The sequence below is a fragment of the Barbatula barbatula genome, assembly GCF_947034865.1.
Source record: "Barbatula barbatula genome assembly, chromosome: 13".
Lineage (NCBI taxonomy): Eukaryota > Metazoa > Chordata > Actinopteri > Cypriniformes > Nemacheilidae > Barbatula > Barbatula barbatula.
The window spans coordinates 18,914,301-18,940,620 of NC_136776.1; the positions used below are offsets into that span (position 1 = coordinate 18,914,301).

The window sequence follows — 26,320 nt, forward strand, 5'->3', positions numbered from 1 at the left end:
GGCACAGTATGATACAAAATATGTTGTGTTTTTTGAGCTGAAACTTCACAGACACATTCTGTGGACTCCTAAGATTTATGTCCCATGTTGTAAAAGTTCTACATTTGGGGGCCTTTAAAGTTGTTTTTACATACAACAACAGTGAATGGTGACGGAGGCTGTCAATCTCGAAAGAAAGCCAAGTTAAAAACAACATGAGGATGAATAAATAATGCAACAGAACGTTTTCTGAGCAAACACTATTTTATTTTGGGGTGAATTATCCCTCTCAAAAATTGCACTTACCAAAAGAGGACACCAAAGTACACAAAAAGAGTTGTGGTTTCAGGCGACGACTATGAATGTGTGATTCTGTGAGTCGGTGGAGTAATTGTCGAAAAAGTGTGATTGCAAGTTGGGGGAGGGATGCGCGCGCCCGTTTGCGGGCAATGATCTATTTTTTCCCCATTATCTGGGCTGCATACGTGAGGCTCATTTACATTCATGGTTATCCAGATAATGAAGCTTTCAATCCAGGAGATCCTGCGGTGAGAACAATGAACCCAATTACCTCCTGCCGCCTGCGATATGGGATGGCAGACTCCGAGACAGATGGGAGAGACTGCGGTCGGCCAGCGATCCAATCACATTTATCTCACTCCCCTATTCACCCCCCTTGCAACACCCCCACCCAACCTTCCTATGCTCGTGTTCACGTCGCAACTTATCAACAGGCCAAGGCCAAAGGCCTGGGAACGGTATGTAGATCCAGCCCCCTCCCCGATGGCAAACGCCTACAGGTGTGTGGAAATCTTGCTTGGATTCGATTCACGTGCTCAGGATTCACCTGCACCTCTGGGACAATTTCTGACTTACTTGACTTTCTTTTGAAGTGCTTCTTTGGAAGAATTGTGTGAATGTCATGGTATCGATGTTGACCTCATGTACTATTTTAACATACCATTCTAGTCCTATTGTCAATGACTCATTGGTACAAATAAAAAATAAAAAAAACATCTTTGTTGTCCTCAGTAGATTTTCTTAATTCTCCTACAGAATGGAAAACCTGCAAGGGCAACATTATTCAACATCCGATTATTTCTGTAAGATGTGAAAAATGCTCTACATACATAATAACGCAGAAACCTTAGTTTATTACTTCATACAGTCTTACCATTTATTTCAAGTTACATGTACCTATTTTTAGGGAACTTCTCAACAGCCGGTTTTATAATACCAACAAACACCGCAGCCTAAAAGCATTAAACTACGTTACAACATAAATATTTCATAACAAACAACACCGATTTACATTACACACTCCATCAAACCTTCTAAGTAGATCGTTAAAACCTCCAAAGTCCCTCCGCATTATTACAGCATCCCGTGTGAGATCCAAATGTTTGACGAGGACTGTTACCGGCTTCAACTGTTATTTCATCACAAAAGCGTTGTTTATTACATTACGCTCATTCTGCCCGCCTGATGACAGCTGACGGGAACAGCGAATAAATATAGCCGAGAGTGGAGAGGGAAAATGGCCCAAAAAGCAGTTTCCTGGCAGAGCCGGTAGGTTCGGAGGAGATGACAGAAGCCGAAGGATTAATGTTCCCGCGGGACGCCAAGGTAAAGCACGCCGCTCCATCCTGACATCTTTGTACTTGTAAGAGCACACAAATTAACCAGGCGACATGGTGAATAATGGCCGGAGTGCTTCCATCAGTCCTATTTAACAATGCATGCAAAAGCGCAGAATGCATTTGGGAGGGGGCTGGAATGAAAATACAGAACAGCAAGAGGTTGAAAAGATCACGCTTTTGTACGTGAGCCCCATGTAGAGTTGGAAGATCGTTGTTGGCCCCATAAACATTGAGTACCCACCGTATAACCCATTAGTGGACGCAAACAATTTGCTGTGTTTCATACTTTATAAGAATGCTTGTTTTAAACGGCTAAATCTTTTATTAAAGTAGTTTTGTCTGAAAACACAGCGGATGATTATGGCTATCAGAATATTTTGAATGCAGGTACGCTGAGTTCAACCCTATTAGTGGGAGAGGTTGTTCGCAAGACAGTAAACATACTGAATGTGTGATGGACTCTAATGTATTTAAGCAATATATGAACTGGGCTAAAGACAGCTGAAGGGAATAATTTGGCTCCGTGTAAACACTCTGGGTCCACTTTGTTGTTTAAATTGCTTTTGCCCAATGCTACGCTAATCTGCATTTTGTGATTTTATGTCTCATAAGGTCTTAATGATCTAAATGTTAGTTTGTGGCTTTAAGTCCATGTCTATAAGCTTTCAAGCAAATACACAATACCCTAATATGCTAGTGTACACTCCTATTAAAGTAATATTAAAATTTACAGTCTTTTCTCGACGAAAAACACACCAATTATACTGATGACTCATCCTGCACTGCACAGATTTTCTCCAATCAGACGCTCTATCATGCAACTGACAAGCAAAAACCACATGCTGGTTGATGGCTGACATAAGCTAAAGTAATTTAGCTACATGCATTTGACAAAACCACAGTTCAGGTGTGACTACTTTACAGTACTTTACATTCTTATTACCTCCCTCCAAACTACACTTTAAAAGTAACTTCGCAACACTACATGCAAACAGTTGAACTTTGGAAACTTCACCAGAGCTTTGCAGCGGTGTGCAGATGTGCCATTGTTCCACAGCATGTTGCTTCTCTCGCCGTTTCCCCCACTAATGACCAGGAGGTCTGACTCCACAGATTCCCTATGGGGAGACAGCTGTCGCCCAATGCCATTCCTCTCCGGGCGTCTGTTGAGGCAAGGCGCTGGCTGAACGAACCGCCGATCCGCTATCCTGTGCCAGCGCGGTGCCTAAGCCCACCGAAAGCCTGTCCAACCAATTTATTCCTCACAGAAGCCCAGCACGCTCTAATGGGGACACTTGGGACCGGGAGCAGTGAGGTCACCTTACAGACAGGGGGCGATGCATTACATCAAGATCGTAACCCCCCCAACCCCAGAGACTAAATCACGGCTTTGTTAGGTGAGCAGACGGAGTGTACGGAACCATTTCTTTTGATAGAAAACAATAAATAGTCCTCGCACACCTGACCGGGTGTATTGGCAAAACCGAGCCCAAATGGGACACCTGACCACAGATTTGAGGTTGAAAATCTTTCAGAGCTTCATGGTACACCTGAGCAAGTGCCATTAAGATAAAAATACTATAAACTATAAGAAACGAAAAATCTTCAAGGCTTAGAGCAACGATATCTTTCTCAGCCGTTATTTTACCACAGCAGTACAGCTGGAGAAGTAGACACACAGTAACTGAACCCCTTTGTTGGACTAGCGAGTCATGCGAGTCACGTACAACCTTCTGATAAGCAGAGTGCCTTCGGAAATGTTTGGGCCAATGGCAGGAGCGCTTTAACCGCGTTAATTTGCAGCAGACTGGCAGGGCTTTCACACCAGTTAGAAATGCACTTTAGATTTCACCGGGAAAGGGCTGAAATAGTTTCATGTTTTGCATGATGACTATTAAACCAAAAAAATCCAAGGAAATTATAATTAGTGCCAGCCTGATAAATTGAAACAAATAGGTGCGCCTTACAAAACAAGAGCTGATTTTAGGATGCATTTATCATCACAGGACTTTGCTTATTAATTTATTGCACACTTTGAAACCATAAAACAGCTTCCCCTTGCTAATACGAAACACTTTCCTCGATCTCCACAAACACATAGCTTTGCTTATAACCCCATTTGGGGTGTACGCCCTGCGGGCGGTCTTAAAGACTTTATCTGTGTACTTGCCATGTTAACACACGACCTTAAGTGCATCTGTGCCTGTGCCAGTCTCAGGTTGGCACAGGTTGGAGCCAGAAAGCTGTTTTGTCGCATGTCTGGCATGCCTAATCCAGCTGGTTTTCTCCGAAGCGTGCCAATATCTCTTGTTTCCAAACACGCTTGTGATTGGTGGACAAAGCCCAAGATAGACATTGCATCGCACCTGCTCATACCATCCCTAAGGCTGCCAACCCATCGGAACGAAACCTGACAAATGAGATCTCTCTAATATCTCAATTGTTTCTCAGAGACAGCAATGAGATTAAACCGAGCAGATGGAAACCTTTGCTTAAGTCTCCTCTGGAGTTTCAAAACAGATGTCAAGCTGTGCTTGGATTTGCCAGATACTTCAAACAAAGGTCAGGGATCTCAAAAAATCATCATAAAAAATTCAGCCAGCCACACTCTTGTGTAATTCCATTGCAGGCGTAGAAGTTAATACGGAGATGCAGCAACGTTCCCACTCCTCAGCTCAGAGGATACATCTGCATCAAGGGCAAAATATTGTGATCTGTGATTACCTCCCCTTCACGTTTCATTAATGTCAACCAGATAGGGCCGGTACGGCGAGCCACCCCCCCCACAGAGCGAACACGGCAGAATTCAGTCGTGAAATATCGCAAATTGTCCTTTCCAGTATCGGCGGCGAATTGAAGGAATCTGTAGGAACATTTATGATTTAATGAGGTGACACGGTTTGATCTCGGTTTACGCAAAACAGGTTATTTGTCAACACACTGAGACAAAAGATGTACTTGTAAATCTGTCGCGGCGCACGGCGCAGTTGTGTACCTGACTCGGGTGCAGAGCAGCAGACCTGTTTTTAGAGTAATCCTGTAAATAGAAGCTCTAACAAAAGAAGGTAAATGCTTTGTTTACTCTTGTACAAATCCACCTCAAAAACAAATCCTTCATTCACATGAATCTGTGCAAAAATTGGATACACTTGGAATCATTTTTGTGTACATTAGGGGCCAATGAAATGGCGTTATGATTTTTTAATATTTGGATCGGAAGCTGACGCTATCTTACAAACAATATCTTTATAGTTATCATATTAGAATGATCATGATTTACAATTATTAAAAAATATATCATAATAAGTATCCAATAAGTGATCCTAAACGTTTGACCGGTAGTGTTGAACATTCATATTTTATAATAATTAGTGAATACTACCCAGTGACCTCATAGTGCCGAGGTTAAAAATGCTAAATATATGCAAATTTACCAAAAATGTCACATGACCAGACGGCAACCCGAACATGAAATACGTCAGATTTCCGCCCGGCAAGGCATTGTTTTAGAAAGAAATTTACAACCAGGATTCTTACACTTCAGGCCAGCAAAATTCCCACTACGCCTTTGAGTTTTAAAGCCCATAAGACCTGTTTGATTTGATATATTGTGGCTTGATGCTCATTGTCAATACAACTGAGTTACAGCAGGCATTCGGCCTGGATTAAAATGCCTCGCCAGATCGCTCCAGCCTTGCCATTCTTGCGCTTGCGTTCTGACTTCAAGGTTTTGTATTAGCATTCTGAATCAGTCCCAACTTTCCCTTAAATGAATTCTCCTTTAAGCATATTGAGCTTCTCCCTTATTCCCTCGCAACATTAATAGGAGACAGATGTCCACAAAAGGGTCCAAGTTTTTTGTCCATCATCCCTCATCAAGACACATTTGAAAAAGATATTACAACCCAGTACTTTTGAAAGGTACATCGGACTGCTCATGTACAGTACAGTACAGTATGCTATATGATACACTAGATGGAAAATGCTGTTTAATGTCTTTTTAAACGCCCATGGCGGAAAAGCGATTGATTGTTTCAAACAGTATTTGTTGCAAAATATTGTTAAGCCATCTGTTGTGGAGAACACATGGATATTTGTTTAAACTCTAACAACCACATAGTTCTGCTAAAATATGCTACTACTTCATAGACTAATGCATGGAGTAGGGGGAGATTGTTTTTAACTTTATCTTCTAACACCAAAAATGTTTTCAATATTTTATTAACTAAAATTTGTTTAAAATTATCGTTATGAAATGTATAAAAGATTCATTTAGAAGTTTCATTTAGAAAAATTGCATACATAATATTTGCTGTCACTATATTCTATAACAGTATGTCAGCTTTATCGTAATTGCTCTATTATTCCAAAATCTGAATTCAAAAAGTTATGAATATTATTGTGTAGTTTTTACATATGCATATTGTAATTGTGATGACCAAGAAAGTGATTTAATACATCACAGCTAATGCATTTAAGAAATGCTCCTTCTTAATATGACATACATTGTGTGTATATATATATATATATATATATATATATATATATATATATATATATATATATATATATATATATATATATTTGACAAAATATGCAGAAATGCTTATATCTTACACCACTGTTCATTTCTTCAACAGATCAAGTAAGGCCACGTCCTTTCCGAATCCAAGTACACTGGTTTTTCATGATAGCACATCTCTGTTATTAGTCATAAGCTTGCGTCAGAGAAGCTAATCTGAAGTGAGAAAACGCTCGTGCTCTGATCTACCCAATAAGCCTCCCCCGCCATCAAAGCGCTCTTTGAAGTTCATGTTCTCCTGAAAGATTGGTTCAGGTGTCAGGTCAGAGTTCCTGTAGCCAAAGGTAACGGCGGCCATTTGAAGCCCTCCGTGCCTTTGTCTTCTTAGCCATCCAATCATTTTTATTATCAGGGGGCAACGGGAATAAGCTCGTTTTGGTAAGAGATGTATTTTTTTACACTGACGTTACCCACACGTTTTGCCTTTTGCTTTTTTAAATGTCTAAATGAACGAGGTGGGATCCGAAATCTATGCTAGTTTAAAGTAGATAGATCCTTTGAATATACACGGACTATAAAATGGAATGTGTTAGTATTTTGTGAATTGGGATGACGGAAAAAACAAAGAGAGAGAAGAAGAAGAAGAATCTCAAATGACTTGATAGCATGATAGCTTGGAGTTGAATAAAGTGTACTTACAGTCTATTATATTATAAAAACTTGAATTTATATATTTTTATGAATATTTTAAGAATACTTTATGTAGTAAATATACTACTATCAGTGTTCTAGTAGTATGTAGTGCTGTACTTACTATTATATAGTACTAAAAGGTTGGCAAATTTACCATAAGGTGCTATTTGTTCACTTAAGTAAATGGATCAGCTAACATTAGATAACAATAAACAATATAGCGTTCAGCATTTATTATTCCTTGTTAATGTTAGTTAATGTCAATACAGTTTTTCGCGTTCGTTCATTGTGCATTAACAAATGTGAACAGTAACAACATTTGATTTTAAACACGTATAAGTAAATGCTGAAATGTACATGAACTACGATTAATAAATGCTATAGAAGGATTGTTCATTGATAGTTCAATTTAGCTAAAACATTAAATAACTGTTAACAAACAGCACCTGTAAAGTGTAACCAAAATATCCCACTTCTTTAGTTTATAAAAATAAAAAAATATTAGTATTTATTAAAAGACTTTTACAGTGTACAAGAATAATATAAAATATTGAAACGTTTAAGTATACTTTAAGTGTAACAGTAGTAAAATTTGCGCACACGCACAGTTCAATACTTGCAGCATTTTTACTTAATGAAAATATATTTTAAACTGTGCTCTAAAGAAAATACTAGTTTAGTAGCTTTTATGCCTAAGTAAGTTTCTCTTACTGTATATTTATGAAAAGTACATAAAAACAACACTGAAAGTATACTTTATTTTAGCTTAAAAGAAGCATACTTTTTGTAAAGTTTACACATACACCTTGCCACAGCGTTTTTGTCGTAAGCGTGCATGCAGTTAACTTCATGTCTGTGTTTGGCTAGTGTCCAATAATATGACTTTTTATATTTCATTTAATTTATGTTAACATTCATTTATATGATTATTTTATGTATAATCATTGTATTTAATAAACAATTTGTTGAATGGGCCCTTTAGTTTTCAAAGAAACCGTATAGTACCTAGACATCTAACGGTCGTATCGCAGTCTAAATTAGAAATTTTGGAGAGACGAGTTTAACCAAGTAACCGAACTTGTCGGTTTATTTTGCTTGTTATCGGGAAATAATCTACAGTGGCACTCTCTTGTTTGTGAATGTGTACCGGAAGTAAAGGGTGGTCCACGAACCCGTGCATGTGCAGCAACGTTCGTTTATGCTGTCACTTTGAAACCATCCATAGCTTTATACTTTTACAGCCTGTCAACAACTGTCTCATTTGTGTCCATTTCTGTTATACCAAAACAACTCAAGGAGAAAAATGTAGAAAAGGTTAACCCGAAAATGTATGAAATCATCCGAGCCATTTTACAGCAACATAAATAGGATTGAAAATGTTCTTCTAGGTCCACAGAAGCTGCTCATAGACATTAACTTGTATCGAACTCAGAACATTCTCGCCACGCAAGGGCAGAACACCAAGCGTGGCAGAACCCACAGTGTGCCAGTGTTAGAAAATCCACAGGTACGTAATGAGAGCGTACGGTTATCTACGCTAATGTTAAAGTTTTTTCACGCCTCACAGCAAAGGTCCTCAAATTGCGACTCTTTTACGACCGACTAGCGAGCACTTCTTTCTCCATTATCTGCGCTCTCATTTGCCCCGGCTGGCAGGGTAATCAGTAGCCCGTGCCGGACAACAAGATCTAAGTACACATACAATCGTCAATTATGGAGAGTAATATTTAAAGCCTTTCTGCAGTGCGGGTCTCATTGGAGTCCCCGCCGTACTTGTGTGTTTGTCCTGGACTGGTGTCTGTCTGCTGCAAGGGTATTTTTGGAGGTGTGGTATGCATCATAAATAATGTACCTGTAAATGATACGCGTCTAGTCTCGCTCACAGACTGGGCACAGGAGCAAAAAGAAGGGGAAAGAAGCGATTCAAGAGGGCGAGCCCAATGGTGCATCGAGCCATCACGGGTCTTCCGTACACAGACGTACAAATCCCTGTGATTCTGCAGTATAAATTTTAGGGATGTGTCACGACAAGCCGCGTCCAGCCACTGCGCATAAAAAATGATGCCCCTCATCTTGCCTTTCAAGATCAATCTCGACTAGATATCCATTAGTCTCATTTCACAAACTTTTTAAAGCATCTCCCATAAAAACCAGACGGCATATCCTGTCATTTGACTTTCTTTGAACTGTCGCACACATATTTCCTCTCCGCTGGCAAACTACTTTAAGAGATTATATAGAGGCTTCCACTGGCAGGAACTGAAGCATGTTAAATTATTGAACAAAAGTGAAATGCAGAAAAAAAGTGCACTTATTGAAAAGCCTCCTTCCAGTTTAACCTAAGAAATGCACCTTGTGTTTCTTGGAATGTGCTTAAAATCTCTCTAAGACAAACAACAAGGTTATCTACCTGCTTGAAAAGCTTTTTCAAATATCAAACAGCCTTGAAAACATAAATCGGATTCAGTTCCAAGAAGCTGGTGCTGATGTTTGTTTTTACTTCATATTCGTATTCAAGTGCATTTAGAGCCGGAATACAGAACTAAAATTATACAGAAAAGTATACAGCCATAATCTGTAAAAAAAGATATAATACAAATATACATTATTATAATTAGCAGTATTAGTGTTAATATTTATATACTATAATAAGAATCATTTGAGCTGCACCGATATTTTGGCTATTAATCGGCTATTGGTTTCCAAACAGACGATGTTCAGGCCGATATATCCTATCAATCAAAAGAGGACAGGAGATGCAATGAATTGTGCTCTGTATATAGAACATTTTAAGATACATCAAAAAGATTCATTCATTTTACTCAGAAAGTTACGAGATATGAATGTAATGTTCAGAATCGGTATCGGCAGACATCGTTCTGAATAATCGGATATCGGTGGAGAAATATATTATCGGTGCATCTCTAATAATAATGAATCTGCTAATAAATGATATTAATAATAATACAAAAAAATATATAATGAAGAAATGTTCAAACTAAAAGCTTTTTTTTTTTAACTAAATAAAGGATTAATTAGACTAAATTAAAACTTATTTGCATTGACATGGATCATTTTATCAATGCGTTGTAATTATTACTGTGTCATTTAAAAATTCATAAAAGTCCTATGTTTGACAAGCGGAAAGTCAAGTGAATACTTTTTTAGCGATGACACAAATGACCCATTAAATCGCAGTTAAACATTTACGCAATAAAATGAACTGATAATGAATGATGATGAAATGAAAATGATCGGCTTTCCTGTGGAGCACAATGCAATGCAATGTAAGTCGCTTTGGATAAAAGCTTCTGCCAAATACCAAACTGTTTGAATGAAAATAACTAAACTTACAAACTCGCACTCTTTTTTTACCATCTAAATCAAAGAACCTTTTATTCAAAGCACAATTCGCAGCAAATCTATAGGCGCAAACACATTTAAATAAAGGTTGAACTAAATCTGAATGCCACGTCTAAGAATGCCACAATCCAACCTTGGGTTTTACATGTAATATTCATCAGAACGAGTTTGTTCACTTGCCACGGATAAACCTTGAGGTATTTTCAGGCCTGCCGGAGACAGCATCTATGAGTGTGTGATGTAAAACTCACAGCCGTGTTTGGATGAGTCGGGTCTCAGAGCAGATCTGGATATAGCCTGTCATAATCTCCTCCCATCTGCCGAAGGAGCATCTCTCCCCGCGCAGAGGCCCGACACCGGCCCGCCCCATCTGGGCTCCCTCGAACTCTCCAACCCACCACCCTGACCTGCTTGATCTTTTGTGCGCGTCTATATTAGTGCCTGCATTACCGTGTGTATTATGTCGTGTTTTCGTAAGAACATTTCTCATTCTTGTGACGTTTGCGAGGGTGTGGGTCAGGTTTTGCCTACATTGTGCTGAATGTCCCCACAAGGACAGTAAAATCTACACTGACCTATGTTGCGGGGTGCAGCTGGTGGTCCCTATGCGGTAAACAGCTAAATTACCATAAGAAATGCTAGGATGAAATGTAATAATGCAGAAAGGTTACGTTCAAGGGTAGATAATGGAAAATATAATTCGCTCAATATAGTAAAAAATGTAATTGACAAAAAATACAAGTCTAACAGAAAAACAAATGTCTTTTTACTGATGAGTAACTAAAGTGAGTCTATAAATCATCCTTCCGGTGTTATATTTGATTGTATGTTAGATGACAAAAGTCCTTGTGCGTCCTGAATATGACATGTGTATTATAAGTATGTATTATATGTGTGCACGTGTGTGTGTGTGTGCGGCAGTGGAGGGCGTGACGGCTTTAATGAGATGGTGCATATGAAGGGCTGTTATTAGCGCTGACAGCTACAGCCGCCCGGTGATTGCAGTGATTTCTCTCTGCTCTTTCGGACACGTCTGACCAATCAGAACACCTCGTGAGCTCACATCAGAACCTGTGCAATCAGCCGACACGCCGGCTCGCTTCACAACAGCCGCCCAGAAAAACCCACATGTGCACATACCCTAAAACACAATCTTCTACAATAAACGTAGTACGATGTGTCTGATATGAAGAACGTCTAAATGTATTTGTGTTTCGATCCACAATTTGTAGGTTTAGCGCTGGTGGACATCAGCTTGCGCACTGTTCTATGGCTTTTACTGTGTGACTGTATATGACAGCTTTGTGTGATGAACATTAAGGTTATTATGGTGTACCTATAATGTAAAGCTTTTTTTACAACAACTTTATTTTAATGTAATTACATATAGGCCAAAATGTTATTCGGAAATGAGAATGAATAACGAATAAACGAAATGAACATGAGCAACGTTGCCTTAGCAAAAAAACTTAAATAAGATTAATGTGAGTCACTAAGTAAAAATTGAAAAAAAAACACTAATACTGTGAATCAAATCATCAATTAAAAAAATAGAAATATTATATAGCAACATAAAAGATTATAAAAATAATACAATTATCATTTTATCATAATGTTTTTTAAATGAATAATAAAATGATACAATTAATAAAATCATATACCAAAATTGCACAAAATGTTGTAAAATTCACATGAAAATACAAAATTTACACATTCAAAATATTAATCAAATAAAACTAAAAATTTACATTATTTTTTTAATTACATTTAATATTAGTATATTGCATTATTATATTCAATATTTATTTAATTTAATTTCCAGTGTAGTAGCCATATTTTTATCTTTTTTATGAGATATTTTTAATACAAATGGTTGTTCCTGTTTAGAAAACTGATCTGAATGATTTGTTCATGAATCAGATTAATCTGGTACTTCAGATTAACTCTCAACCCGATGATCTGATCGGAGCAGATATTCAGAATTGAATTACTAAAATTATGGTCTGCCCCATGCAAAATCCATTTCTATGTATTTAGAAGACTAAAATATAATGCATACGGACCACTTTTATTAAACTTTTACATTCAACATACAAGTCGGACAGCTCCAGCCCCCATTCATTTTCATTATATATATATAAAAATACTTGACATTGACACAATTTTCATTTTTGTATTAGCTGTTCCTTTAATCTAAGTGAACAACAGCACCCGAGCACCAGCATCCATGCTGGGAACTGTTAACCAAACATATGCCAGTGACCAGCTATTGCAGGTATCTGAAGGCTTAAAGTTGCAAGCGAAAAAGAAGAAAACTGTAACAGGAACATCTAAAGCTATTCAACCTGACTTGTGTTTTCCAAACTCTTTACAAAGAAGAAAACAAGTTACATCAACCAATCTACACTCTTCAATCTCGATACAACCAGATAAACCATTACGAGAAAGGCCGGCTGAACCCCGCCACCTCTGTTCCTGCCTTTACGTGAAGTTAAAAGGAAGAGGAGTTTGTTTCTCAAGGTGATTGTAGCAGCGATAAGGGAGCAATTCTTGTTAGGGGTGACAGCGAAGGGGCTCAGGCAACAACACAGGCTGGATAACCTTGTGCCTGCTCGCCCTTTTGCGGCAGACTCCTCTGCCTTGCCTCGACGGGGACACAATCTGCTGGCTGGAATTACCTCGCAGCTGGAGGAAAACTAAACATGATTTCTGACCTTTACTTCTTGTGTTCAACAGTAACCTTTGGTGGTCCGCTCGTGCAGACGGGACAGAATGAATTCCCGACCGCTGTGCGCATGATTATATGCATGTTTGAGTCGAGAATGACGAAGGAACCGTCGGTTGAAAGATGTTCCTTCAATTGTCGTTCCATGACTGGAAGATTGCTAACTTGCTAGGAAACTTAAAGGAACAGTATGCCCAAAAACGGTAGACTGAAACCATAAACGCTAAAAAAAGCTTTAATAGAAGCAAAATAATACTGTTAATGTGGTCCATACCATATTTGGGTTATTCCATGTGTAAAAAAACCTGCCTAAAGTGAGAAAGCTTGAGTCCCGATTCATTAAAATGGCAATCGAGTTTGAAAAAATGTCAAGGATTGAAAGTGACATAGAGTTGACTGTAAATTTGTAATTGATCATTTATCTAAGCCGATTTCAGTTATTTTGTTTTGTTTATTCAGCAAACAAACTGTAAATATACAGATTTTGTAACATTTACATAAGATAAATTCGTTGATTTCCAACTTTCTGCATTGGTGCTTTGTTTAAAAAATATTTTCAATGATTATAATGCTCCTGTCCATGTAAAACCTTCTATCTCCACGTTTCTAGATTTCTATGATTTTCTATAAATCATTATTATTAGGTCAACCTTTATATTTTTGTCACTCGGTTTAGCAAATATACAAAAAGTATGGAAGACAAAGTAATAATAATTTAAAAGCACGTTTTTTTTTCCTTTTCCTGAAAAACAGTGAATTCGGACATCCGTGGTATTGGAAGGACAGCGATAATAACCATCATCTTCCTCTAACCTGATGTCCAGCTAAAATAACGACTTCTCAACTTGTAAATATCAATTTCCCAGAAGGACTTGAATGCACCATTAGCACGTTCTTACTAGTCCTCTTTTATGAAATATTTCATGGCCTCCGCTGTGTTAACATAAAGCTGATTTTTTATCCAGGTGTATGGATGACTCTGAAAATACCCACAGCCAGGGGGATGAGTTTTTATACATGCGACAATTCCTCTGTGAAGGGGATTAGCATATATTTTTCCCACATTCGGATCAGCCAGGCGTAATTGAAAGGCACGATCTAGAGTTTTCTTCCCTTTCCCGGGGAAAAGCTACAATTACTTCTGCTACGCTTGTCGTTTTCGACTTGTTCCAGGGTTATTCCGGCAACTTCTGCTTTTGGCGCGCAAGCTAGCGTCAGCTTGTATGCATGTGCATAACTGTTGTCTTAATGGTCTAATTCGGATGATCTCATTATCCCAGGAGAAGATATATGGATGTTCAGCTCACTCACTTGCACACTTCACATCAACCCCTGACTGTCAAGTTTTGCCAAATTCATGCAATCCTATCCATCCTTTACGCTGGGGATGCAACTAAATCTCAGCCAGTCTAACCTAGCAGTAAGTCAAAGCACTGAGAGCAAATTGACCTCGAATATATACCTTCACGTTTGTAGAGAAGAAAAAAATCCCACTTGATACAATTTAGTATTTAATCTCAGACGTGCGGTACGGCAGCCGAAGGATTCAAGTGTCCCTGCGGACGCTCTTCTCTGGACCAACATTTGAAAAAATCCATAAATCGGACCGACAAGCCTACGCGGATCGACTCGGAGTTATTTCTAGAAATTAAGACACGGAACCTGTCAACGAAATGATTTCCACTCTGAATTGAGCTGCAAAAATGAAATAAAAGAAAAGGCTGCTGTTGGGGGTATTTGCTCAAAGGGGGGTTTGGGGTCGGATTGGTAGGAGATCAAAGCGACTAAAGCTGATTTATCCTGTGTTAGGGCTTGAATGCCTCAGAGAGGCATTGAACAGCCCTTCAAAAAGCAATAGCAGCCACCTTCATATCCAGCAAGTGCCAGTCATCAGGCCGGCCGTGAAGCAAAATCAATCTGTTTCATATCAGAGATACCAGGGGAGAAAGTGTGTGTATGTGAGCACACGGTCCATCCCCCAAAGCTGCTTTAAATGACACACGCTGCATAACACAGCAAGGATATAAAAGTGTTATATAAGGCAAATATGCTGTTATCTGGAGGTAAGGACTAATATAAAAGTGGCCTGTGTGGCACGGAGGGAGTTGTCAATCAAACACAATTTAATTTCTATTTCTGAATACTTCTCCCGACCGGCATGGGCGCATACTCTGGCAGTGGTCTTTAAAAAGACAAAAGAAAAATGTATAATTCAGTTATATACCTCCAACCAGTTGTTTGTGACTATTAGTCTCATACAAAAACAAAACACACTAACCCTCTTCTCTCAGCTTCTGTTGAAACTAATAACTTTGTATTAGCACCTATTGTATTATTGCTCTTGTATGACATATCGCTTATTGCTCCCTGAACTCTTTGTAAGTCGCTTTGGATAAAAGCGTCTGCTAAATGACTAAATGTAAATGTAGTCTATTATAGTTCACAAAAACTAAACTTAAGAAACATTTTCGTTCATCAATTAAATTATGGCCTACGTATTATTTGAAAAACTTAAACTAAACAAGAATTAGAAATGTTGCCATATCAACAGACTGAGTTTGAGCTGACTTATTTTATCAATAAAATAAGTTGAAGTGGAGGCACTGAAATTAGTAACTGAAAGAAACAAACAAAAAAAAAACGGAAATAAAGAAATGTAACTTGCTTTTAAGTTCATTATTCACCCACAAGATTTACAAGATGTAAATGGATTAAACGATTTATTAAAATGTAAAACTGCATTAGTATATTTAGAAATTGTATTAAATCATATTACATTTTTATATTTATTACGTTATATTGAATCTTATTGTAAGCATTACCGCTTTCTTAAATATAAACAGAAAACCATAAATTTCACTATTATATGGGACGTTATATGATATTTTTTATACTTTAATAACTTTGATGTAAACTAAACCTCAATAAACTGTCTGCACAAAGGCATAAATACTGCTTAATGATATCCAGTATTTCATTTGGATTTCTAGTTTGATGTCAATGAGCTTGAGCGGTATTGATGAGAGGTACACACAGGAAGACAAATAAAGGTTAGGAAACACTGTATAACAGCAAAGATAAAGCTTAGATGCATTACCAGGCAGATAATTGCATGTGGTTGACAATGGTAACAACCACTCAAGCCCTCCCCATTAATTCAAGGTTGCAACCTTTCAATCGGCCACAGTACTGTCCTTTCTCACGATAACCCATCGCATTATTAATTTAACTAGGCAGCGTGTCAATCAAGTGACCCGTCCAGGAGATTCTTTCTAATCCAAGGCCGCATGCAGATTGAAATGATTAAATTGTCCCTCTCGATGCTTTTTTTTAATCACATTAGCCCTGCAGACTTAATAACCGCTGACAGAAAGCCCTTGTGGAGGAGGTTCGTTGAGGTTTAGAAGGTCTCTTCCTTTGTTTTTCTTTAAACAGGTGCGGTGACCTTTCATACACTTAACAAGATTACAAGAGTAATTAGAAACGAAGCCACCGAGGGTCCCAACAGTCAACCCTGCGGAACCCACGAGAGTAGCTGATGTCCATCGGGCGCCACCCTGCCATTATAGAAAGAAACATAATTAAGTTCTTAGGCATGGATCCTCAACCACTCTGGGGAACGCAGGACGTGCCCACGAAGCACAAGTAGCATTAGCTCGTATCGCTACACAGCACGTAACCGCTGCCAAAAGCAATTGCAAGTCTATCAAAGCAGAAAAATTCTAGGACTGGTCTGGGGTTCGGACAGAAATCCCTGGAAACCAATAATATCACAATGGTGTTGGATTGCTCCTAGGGTGCTACTCCGAGCTGTTCATTTAAAATGATGTGCAACTATTGGGCCTGACCTAAGCACACTCTCCATCTCCGACATGGTCACCAAGAGGAAGGCAATAAGGGACCCGAGGAAGTCCAACGGGCGTCTGGGGAGCCCTAAGGCTGGCCACTCACAAAGAAGTCCAAAGACAGCTAAGTGTCATAGTCAATGCGAACACACACCTTCACAATGGCAAAATCAATGGAGCTATATGAGGCATCAATCTCCTGTACAAAGGCCTGCTTGTCTACTGCTGGGACGGACCATTTGGATGTGGAACTCGCATGTTGAAAATTGCCTGTGATGGTTTTCTGGGCTTCAGTTGATGCATTCCCACAAAGATTCTTTTGTCTGCGTTGGGACCAGATTGGGTTTTTTTTGTTTAAAAAGTTCATAGTGCCATTGTTTCTGGAAGACCATTGGTTACCTATTTAGATGAGTGGTTCACAACCGAGAAGAAGGGTGAAGTAAACTTTCAAGGAGAGAACAAAAAAAATTAAACAACAACCAGACAAGATTGATACATTTTAATGAATCACCCTAACTATTTGTAATGGCAAATTGTTGCTGTTTTCTGAGTTTTTTACAGATACTTTTTCATGTTTCCTTAAACATTACAAGCTAGTTTAGTGAATTGCAAAGCATGTTACAAAGAAATCCAATCCCTTTATTCTCACTCAACCATATGCCATATGTATCTAGAAAACCTGCATACTGTATGCATTTTAAAGGAATATTGATTAGTGGTATTGACATCAAAATCTTAAAATAGAAAATTGTGAACCTTGAAGTAGTGTTGCTCAACAACCCCCCCCCCCCCCAAAAAAAACCCACCCAATGAAAACAACCCATGCAATTAGTTTAGAAGCAGTTGGCAACCTTGTAGGTATAAAACTTGGTAAACATTTTTGTGGCTGCCTTTGTCTAATCAATATGGTGTCTAATTAATATGGAACTCACAAGTTCACAAATTAATAAATAAATATTACATCACTGAAATAGGATAGATCTGGTATTTTCATTAACATTTTAAACATATGTTTTTCATATTGACTTAAACCTACGGTAAGGTTCGATGCGGAAAAGAATATTATTACACATATTTTGATTGAGTAGAAAATGTTAACTTACAGTTCTGCTTTGTGTATTTCCCCAGCATTGAAATCAGGTACAAAATAAATCCCAGGAAACGCAATTCCGTGCCATATTTTAGCGTACACGGACACCTGGTTCCTATGTAGGTCGTAAGGATCACTGTCGAGTCGAACTGCTTTAAATTTGAGTAAAATCTTGCGCGTTTTAGTCACGGTTTATTTGTTTCTACTGTTGAAAGCAGCCATTTTGAAGCAACATTACACACTGCATGAAATGTCATTTACGTGTTTCCGACGTTTTCACGTGACGTCAGTGCATAACCTTTATATTCAATTTTGACCAGTGTTGAGTTGCTGTAACTGCAAATAAGTTTAAATGGCTTATTTTGATGAGCTGATATAATGTAAAAACATTAAAAAAAGTAAAGTACTCAAGTTGAAATGCCTTGTAAAGCCATATTTATTGTACTTAATTTATTGATTTATTGTGTTTCGTGTGATCATTCAGACACTCATTCAGAAAACGACAGCTTAAATCGCCTCTGACCACCACATAACTCCCCCGTGACATGTATAGGCATCTCAACATACTGTAGATCTATTCAAACCAATTGGCAGACCACATGCTACACACTAAAGAAGACTAAGTAAATTAGCTTGCCGCGTATCCTGCAATAAAATTGATTTCTGGCAACCTGTGCACCCTCCAATCTCTCTCTGCTTTTCCCCAACATCCGGCCCAATGGCGTCCATACCTTTCGTTTACAATTTGCCCCTCAATTTGACCAGACATCAAGTGTGCAAGGTTCGGGGCTCCGTGCTCCCGTTCCAATATCAAAGCTAATTACTTTTTAATTTACAGTGTGTGGTTAATGGGTTTGGCGAGGGGAGGAAGGTTAGACGGGCAGCAGAAGCCACTTCCTTTCTGTTCGCTAGCACCGCAGCCTCCTTAATTAAAATGAATAATCTGGACATCCATCAGACAGACAGAGTTGAGAAGAGAGGAAATCAGGTGAGCGAGAAGAAAGTAGAGCTCAGGCATTAGTGCTATACGATTACCATCGTGTCCCTTGATATTGTAATGCCGATTATTAATTTTTTATGTTATGAAATTTTTACTTGCTCACTGGTAGAGATCGAAAAGCGTACAGTAAGTCGGAAAGATTGCCTGGGTAACAGTTAAATATTAATAGTGCACTAATGTACCTAAAAGAGTTTGGGATTAGCAAAAGAGAGCAAGACACTTACCTCCACGGCTCTCGCTGTCCGCTGGCTTCACCTGGATGGGTCGGGTCATCTACGAGAAAGAAACACAAGAGAGAAATACACAAAGTTAGATCAAACAGTTCAATAACTTTTTTCTTTGTTGTCGTATATTAAACGAACAAAATACAAATAGCGTTGATCTGAGTACAAGTTGTTTGAATCGATTGTGTGAAGATTTTCTCGTGATTTCCTCGGGCTAGGGGGCAGGATTTGAATGTATGTGGCGCGGTCAGGTTTCCATCCACGGTGGTTTTGATTTGGAATATGGATTCAGCGAACGTTTTCGTATTTGCTTTGCGTCTCTCTCGGTTATGCCTTCTATGGGCGGTGGCACGAAGCAAGTGAAATGCAACAACAATTAAAGTGAAGGCAGCCACTAGAGAAAGTGGGATCAATGAACCTCTATTGATCTCTGGCCCTTAGGCTGTGGAAAGTGTCTGGGAAGGAGGGATTCTGTGAGTAGAAAACCAACAGTAATCTACTAAAGCCTGATAAGAATGGCATTTGTTGGATTAGATGCCTCTGTCATCACAGTTTTCGTGTCATGTGTTGCGCGCAGCCATTTTTTTTCATTATCCCTGTAAGAGCGGTAGTATTCTCAGCTGGTTTTTGTATTACGCAAACTCGAGCGAAACAGATTTAGTTTTGTTTGTTTTTCGTCTGTCCATCGTTCAGGGATACAATGGATTTAACTGTGGGATCAAAGGATGTTCAAAGAGTTTATCTGCGCTTCCATTTACGTCTACCTGGGGATATAATGTAAAGCACAAAGAGAATATTGTAAGGGAGGAATGTCTGATTATTGAAACATTAGGAAGTGGTTCTAGTAATGCGATTTTGCAATCTCATCACAAAAAAATTGTTTAAAAAAATCTAGAAACTGATATACCAGTTTAAAGGTATCCTAAACAATGAATAACACAGGTGGAATAGCTAAAGCTTTATTTAAAGGGATAGTTCCCGTAAAATTTTTAACTCATCCTCATTATTTACTCACCCTCTTGACATTTCAAATCTGTATGTCTTTCTTTCTTTTGCAAAAGAAGATATTTTCAAGAATTTGGTAACCGAACAACATTGGCACCCATTGGCTTGCATTGGTTTTGTATTTTGTATTCATACAATAGAAGTCGATGGGTACCGTCATTCTTCAGTTTCCAACATTCTTCAAAATATCTTCTTTTGTCTTCTGCAAAAGAAAGAAAGTAATCTTTCAAAGCTATAAGATTTTTTTACATCTGTAAAACACAAAAGTACTTATTTACAGTATCATACTGCAGGTACTTAAGCTGCTTTTTCTGTATATTGAAAGTGAATGCAGCTATCATTCAAGATTTACTAAATACGTTTCTAAGTAAACGGCCCTGTAAACATTTCAATCTGTTCAATCGGTTTCCCACACAAAGCTTTTTTTAGCTTTACAGCTGGTCACCATCCACTATCACTGTATAAAAGACAAAAGCGTGAATATTCTCATCATTTGGCATTCAACAGAACAAAGAAATTCAAATAGGGTTTAAAATGACAAAATAATTTGGGTGAACTATCCCTTTAATTGTTGAAAGCAGGACAGATCTTGTCCTGAAGGCCTACTTTACACTCTAACATTCATTTCTCAGCATCGTAGTCCAATGGGAGCTTTTCATCGATCCAAAACGAACTGCTAATAGCAACACAGCATGCCCGGTTTGGAGGAAAAAGGCCAAGAGCTGCGCTGAGATTTGCGACAAGATTACCCAAATTTGCAAAGCGTCCTTTGCCGCTCCCCCAGCCATCTGTAACCCAAAATTAAGCCTTTTCGAATGCTGCAGTGACTTTTGTCAAACGCAGGCTCCAACTTCAGTGGCCAAGAAAATGTTTAAGAGATGCCAGGATCAACAATTTTTCATTATCCTCAACATATTTTCTTTTACCGTCCAACTGCGGTGAGGCGAGCAGAAAAGGTCAGTTTTAAAGACAGGCCAATCCCATAAAAGCGTGACTTGTTCAAGGAGAAACACCATAATGGGATTTTAAAACGCCTTAATAACATGCTGATATATGAGGAAGAGGGCCAGGCCAGATTCATTAAGTGTTAAACGTATCCATTTTCACCTTGAGGATAGGAATGACCTTCCTCTGAGAAATTATTCAATAAATGTATCCGTCGTAAATAATAACTAGCAGGGTCTACAAGTCTTTGTACGTGTGGTAAAAGGAAAAAAGATGTAATTCTTTTGAAGGTTGGAGTTCAGTTGCGTCCTCTCGCGCACGCTCTTCTTCTTGGGTTTGCAAGGCCCAGGGCGCAGCCAGTGTCCTTTAAAATAACGCAATGAGATTCTGTTGAATTGCGTAAGTTGTTTCATTTTTCTTAACTGCTTTTCACTGCTCTCGCCTGAGAAGTTCTCAGGCGTAAATAAAAAAATAGACCGGAGCTATTTGTGAAACATGCCCGTCCAAAAAACACAAAGTGATACTTGCAAAACGCGGCCCACATTAGACAGAATAGATGCATTTCCAAATGCATCGCCATATGCATCCAACACCTCGTAATAAAGAACACTGTTTGGCGAGGCGATGCGCCGGAAGCCATTTGACTTTCTTCACAACTGCCCTACATCTGTACACACCATCAGTGAGATGTATTCCAAACACATTGGACTTTCGGATGGGGTTTATGGATCCACATCCCTAACCAGTCACTGTCCCAGCCATAAAATGCTGGCGTAATGGTCTATTTGTTTTCCTTAGAGCAATGTGCTTCTCCCTTGTACATTTAGTATCGATAGCGCTCGGTTTATTGTATTTTTCTCACCTCTAATGGGATACCACACACTTTAGGTACACACACGTTCACAACAACACTATATACACACTCAGAGGCATGAAACTATTCTGTCTGGTAATGATAAACAGAAAAATATTTAAATGTTATTATTTTTAGCGATAAATTCTGTGATAAATTTTGTCTAAAAATAGACATAATAAAAACAAAACATTAAAAATAATTGAAAAATATATTTATATTCAAATGAAAAATATTGCGCGTTACTCGTCACGCTCCGTTCGTCGTAAATCCCATGTATGAAGGCTTATTGAGAAATGGTGTGCTATGACTTTTATAAGCGATCGGGCAGAGGTTGTTCGATAACACCCAAAAAATCCTGTTGACTTAACATTGCGTTGAAGGGTCGTAGCTCCGAGCCAGGATTTCGTAGACACTTGTGGGTTACCACATTTGAAGAAGCTGGCAGGCTCTGTAACTGCGTACCTCACAATGGGGTGTAAGTCGTTCCAATGGGGCGTAAGAGCCACCCGAAATTCCACATAGATTTATAACAGGGCAGGAAATATGCCCATACCAGGCCTTATAGAAGGTCCAGTGGATATCTTTGCAGCAGTGTGGTAGAGGCAAGGGGGTGGGTTCATTTTACTTACACAACCAATCAGCTAGTAAGCCACGGCCAGAGCAACCATTTACACCAACCAAGCAACCGATCCCATTGACTTCCATTACAAAAGATCTAGATGGATATCTTTACTCCATTCACAGTGTGGTAGAGACAAGGGGGTGGGCTCATATGACTCAGGCAACCAATCGGTATCCCAGGAACTTCATTAAGCTACGAAGCCATGCCCATAGCAACAAAACATATTATTACCAAAACCTATAGCTCTGCATCAGAACATCGTAGAGACATGAGGGGTTGGTTTGTTTCATTCGTGGCTTGGAGCATTATTAATTGGCATTTGCCAAGCCACGCCCATAGCAACCAAACAGGTTAGCATAGCAACCTTTTAGAAATACCTATATCTTTGCATAAGAACATCATAGAGACATGCAGTCTGGTTTGTTTCATTCGAGGCTTAGAGGATCATCAATTGGCAGATGCCAAGCCACTCCTTTAGCAACCAAACACATTAGCTCTGCAACCATTTGCCAGACCTATATCTCTGCATCAGAACGTTGTAGAGATATGGGGGTTGGTTTGTTTTACTCATGTCAAATGCCAAGCAACACCCATAGAAACCAGACGGATTAGTTTAGCAACCATTTTGAAATGCCTTTATCTCTGCATCAGAACATCTTCGAGACATGGGGGTAGGTTAGATTCATTCGTGGGTTAAAGTGTCATCACCCTAGTGACTGCCCAGTGCGAAGTTCCAATCACATTTTCTTCAGAAAATATGTATTATTATTATAAAAAAGTTAATATTTACAAACAACTTTTAATAATATCCAAAAGGTACGTAATAAGTTATTGTTATTAAATGTTTAGTATTAAAATTATATTTTTTTATTCATGTGTAAACAACAAATTAGTTATTTTATTATTAGCTAAATTATAGAAACTAGAAACTATGTATCTTTGTAGTCAGCGTTCCTTGTTTCATTTTTCAACTGCATCTACACTAAAGATGATGATTTCTTGTGAATAGGCAAGCTTAATTTTGAGTTATTAATACAACTTTTAATAATAAAAGCCTAAAAAAATGCGACAAACTACATTAAAGCACGCACAACATTTGCATAAATACAGATAAGCGTCTTATATTCTCCGACAACAAATAATGCATGGAGCTAGTGTATTATGCAACCCTAAACATTTATTTTACACATAGAACCAGCATTTGATAAACCGGCTGTCGTCAGGGAAACCGTTCATTTAGTCTCTGCCCTGAGAGACTTTAATGCCTCGGCTGCTTTTGTACCTTCACACCGAGACCGCTCTTTACGTAAGATAAAACGAGTCAGTTTGCTTTACGCTGCATTCGAGGCACAAAAACAACATGTGTTGTAATTGTGATAGATTCAAGGAGGTTTCCGTGCGACTGTACTGAGGTTTGGAAAATCGAGGGAATGGGGAGAGGGTGGATGGGTGTGCAGAAGAAGGGTAAAACCACTGCCTGCAACTGCCTGATAAGATTGCTTCTCAGCTGAGTGGCATTTCCAGCACCGTGACTCCACCCTATTGCTCCTCCACATATGCTGATAGAGTCACGCTGACAGGAACGTGCGCTTTTACGTTTCCCCCTCCAGGCTAAAGTACTGGCGTCCCTGCGTTTGCCAATCTGTTGTTTAAACTCTGCGGAACACTTCAAATCCCCACGTCCCGACGGGAGCCGCGTCTCATTTGGGATGATGCACACGTTACAACACGCCCTAGGGTCCCAGCATTCCGACCCAGAAAGCGATCTACCGGAATTCCGACGGAATTTGATATAGCAGCAACTGTCTCTCTCTCTCTTAAACACACAATACTCCATAATCACGTTGTTTGCCGTGCAGCTGTCTTTCAAAAGGGGGAGCTATCAAACAGGGTAAACAAAATCCAGTGGGGGATATGAGACAGCCATTCTCCTGAGAGGCAGTCTGTTCTCCTGTAGCGATGTTTGATTAGGCACCGCTGTGCCAGGGTAGATAGAAATTCAGAACAAGCTGCTCGGAGCAAATCGGGACTGCGTCTCGTCACCCTAGTCTATGATGAATGCGAAATAATTCCCGTATTTGTTTTACCACGCTCTGTCATGGCTTGCATGAGGGACGAACAGTCAACGTGGATTAAATCAATGGTTTTTGGTGCTTTTCCAAATCAGAGTCTTTGTTTTCACGCATTAATAAAACAGAGGATGGCCCGCAAACGTCCCGTGTTTGTCATAGCGGCTTACCCAGAATACATTTATTTTAAAGTAGACTGTTCTGTTAACTTTTTTTCCAGGTGACCGGAGTAGGTGTGCAGAGTCACAGCTTGTAGAATCTCAGGAAGCAGACTTTAAACTTTGCCCACCTGCTGGGCTGTGTGTTCAAAAGCTGTTTTGCATCAACGTTTTTTTTCTCTTTTGCCAGGTTACAACCCCTCACAGCAGTGTCTCACTATTTCAATAGTTAAAACTGATATTGCCTTAATATGCCTTTTTGCAGTGTCTATATTTAGTATATTATGTAAATTATATGCACGTATGTATAGATCGCTTTGAAAAACGTAAAAAACACTGGTCCAAAAGAACATCCAATATCAGTTTTTTTACATTACACAAATGTTTGAATAGAATACCACCAACGCAACATGTATAACAAAATCAAAAGGTTAATCATATATGGGGAGTAACATTATATACAAATATCGCACTACAAAAACATTCAGATATGTATCAAAATGCTATGGCAATATATTTTACAATGAAATCTAATAATGTTAAAATTCCGTATTCATTTTTTTTTTTCAGTTTTATTCTTTTAAATAAAGATCGAATTAAATTGAGTGTTGTCCAGTCGTTAACAAAATAACAAATGTTAAAACAATGTTTAAATGTTTTGAGGAAAACAATCGCAATCGTCGTTTCGATTCAATACTATACACGATATTACAATCTTTTTATAGTATGGATCAAATATAGTAAGATCAAATAAAAATTAAGAAATGAAATCGGAGGTGCTTCTAGACCAGTATTTACATCTTGTGAAGTGGTCTATATTATAGTTCCAGTCTTAGATTCTAATTGGACAATATAGCATTTAATCTGTGCTAAAATACATTGTATGAAAACAGCCATGGCATAAAACATTAGCTTTATTAGACAAATGCTTGGTATTAACTGTTGTATAAAAGCACTTTTTGGAATAAAGTCAACATTGCATGTAAGGTTTTCTCAATTCACAAAACAAACATAGTTGCAATCTGTACCTTTTGACTCTGTAGCGCCATCTCTGTTTGAAACATAAAATTGCCGGTTACTTTACTAATCTGTGTGTAAATTGAAATGATGTCAAACTGACATTCCCTCTAACATCGTACCGGAGACGTCTTATAAATCAATAATATAAGCTTACTATTTCGTGTAACATACATTGACAACGTCGAGCACCCATTTTTTTGTATTTACAAAATTACTGCATTTCACAATTAATATTACCATGAACTAAAATAAAAGTAAGACATTTCCAAATCGTATAGTAACCCTGCTGTGTATGTGAGCTTGTCTTATTAAAGACAATGAATGCTCGAGATTTGGCTGGAGTTTAACGGCGAGATAACAGCCTATTCCCAGATCGTTATTTAGCATTAGCAGGCCATCAAAGCCCCATGTCCTCTGTTATTCCTAATAGGGAAATAAACACCTTTTGACTGGAGCATCCCGGCTGTGATAATTAATATTTCCAATTATTGATTTGAAAGTGTGCTGTGTGGTGACAGCCGTGGGCCAATAAATATACTATACAGGAGATGAGAGCAGGAGAGA

The 26,320-nt window shown here is 38.6% G+C and overlaps 1 protein-coding gene across 9 annotated transcripts in view; it reads right to left on the reverse strand.

Annotated features, from left to right (window-relative positions):
- celf5a (cugbp, Elav-like family member 5a) overlaps positions 1 to 26,320 on the reverse strand; it is a gene marked incomplete at its 5' end in the record, with an annotated part of 159,303 nt that overhangs the window by 46,265 nt on the left and 86,718 nt on the right. For all 9 annotated transcript variants that reach the window (XM_079471524.1, XM_079471522.1, XM_079471523.1 and 6 more), the window contains one exon: positions 19,082 to 19,130. In XM_079471524.1, the coding sequence (XP_079327650.1) occupies positions 19,082 to 19,130 (49 nt within the window). The remainder of the gene's footprint in view (positions 1 to 19,081; positions 19,131 to 26,320) is intronic.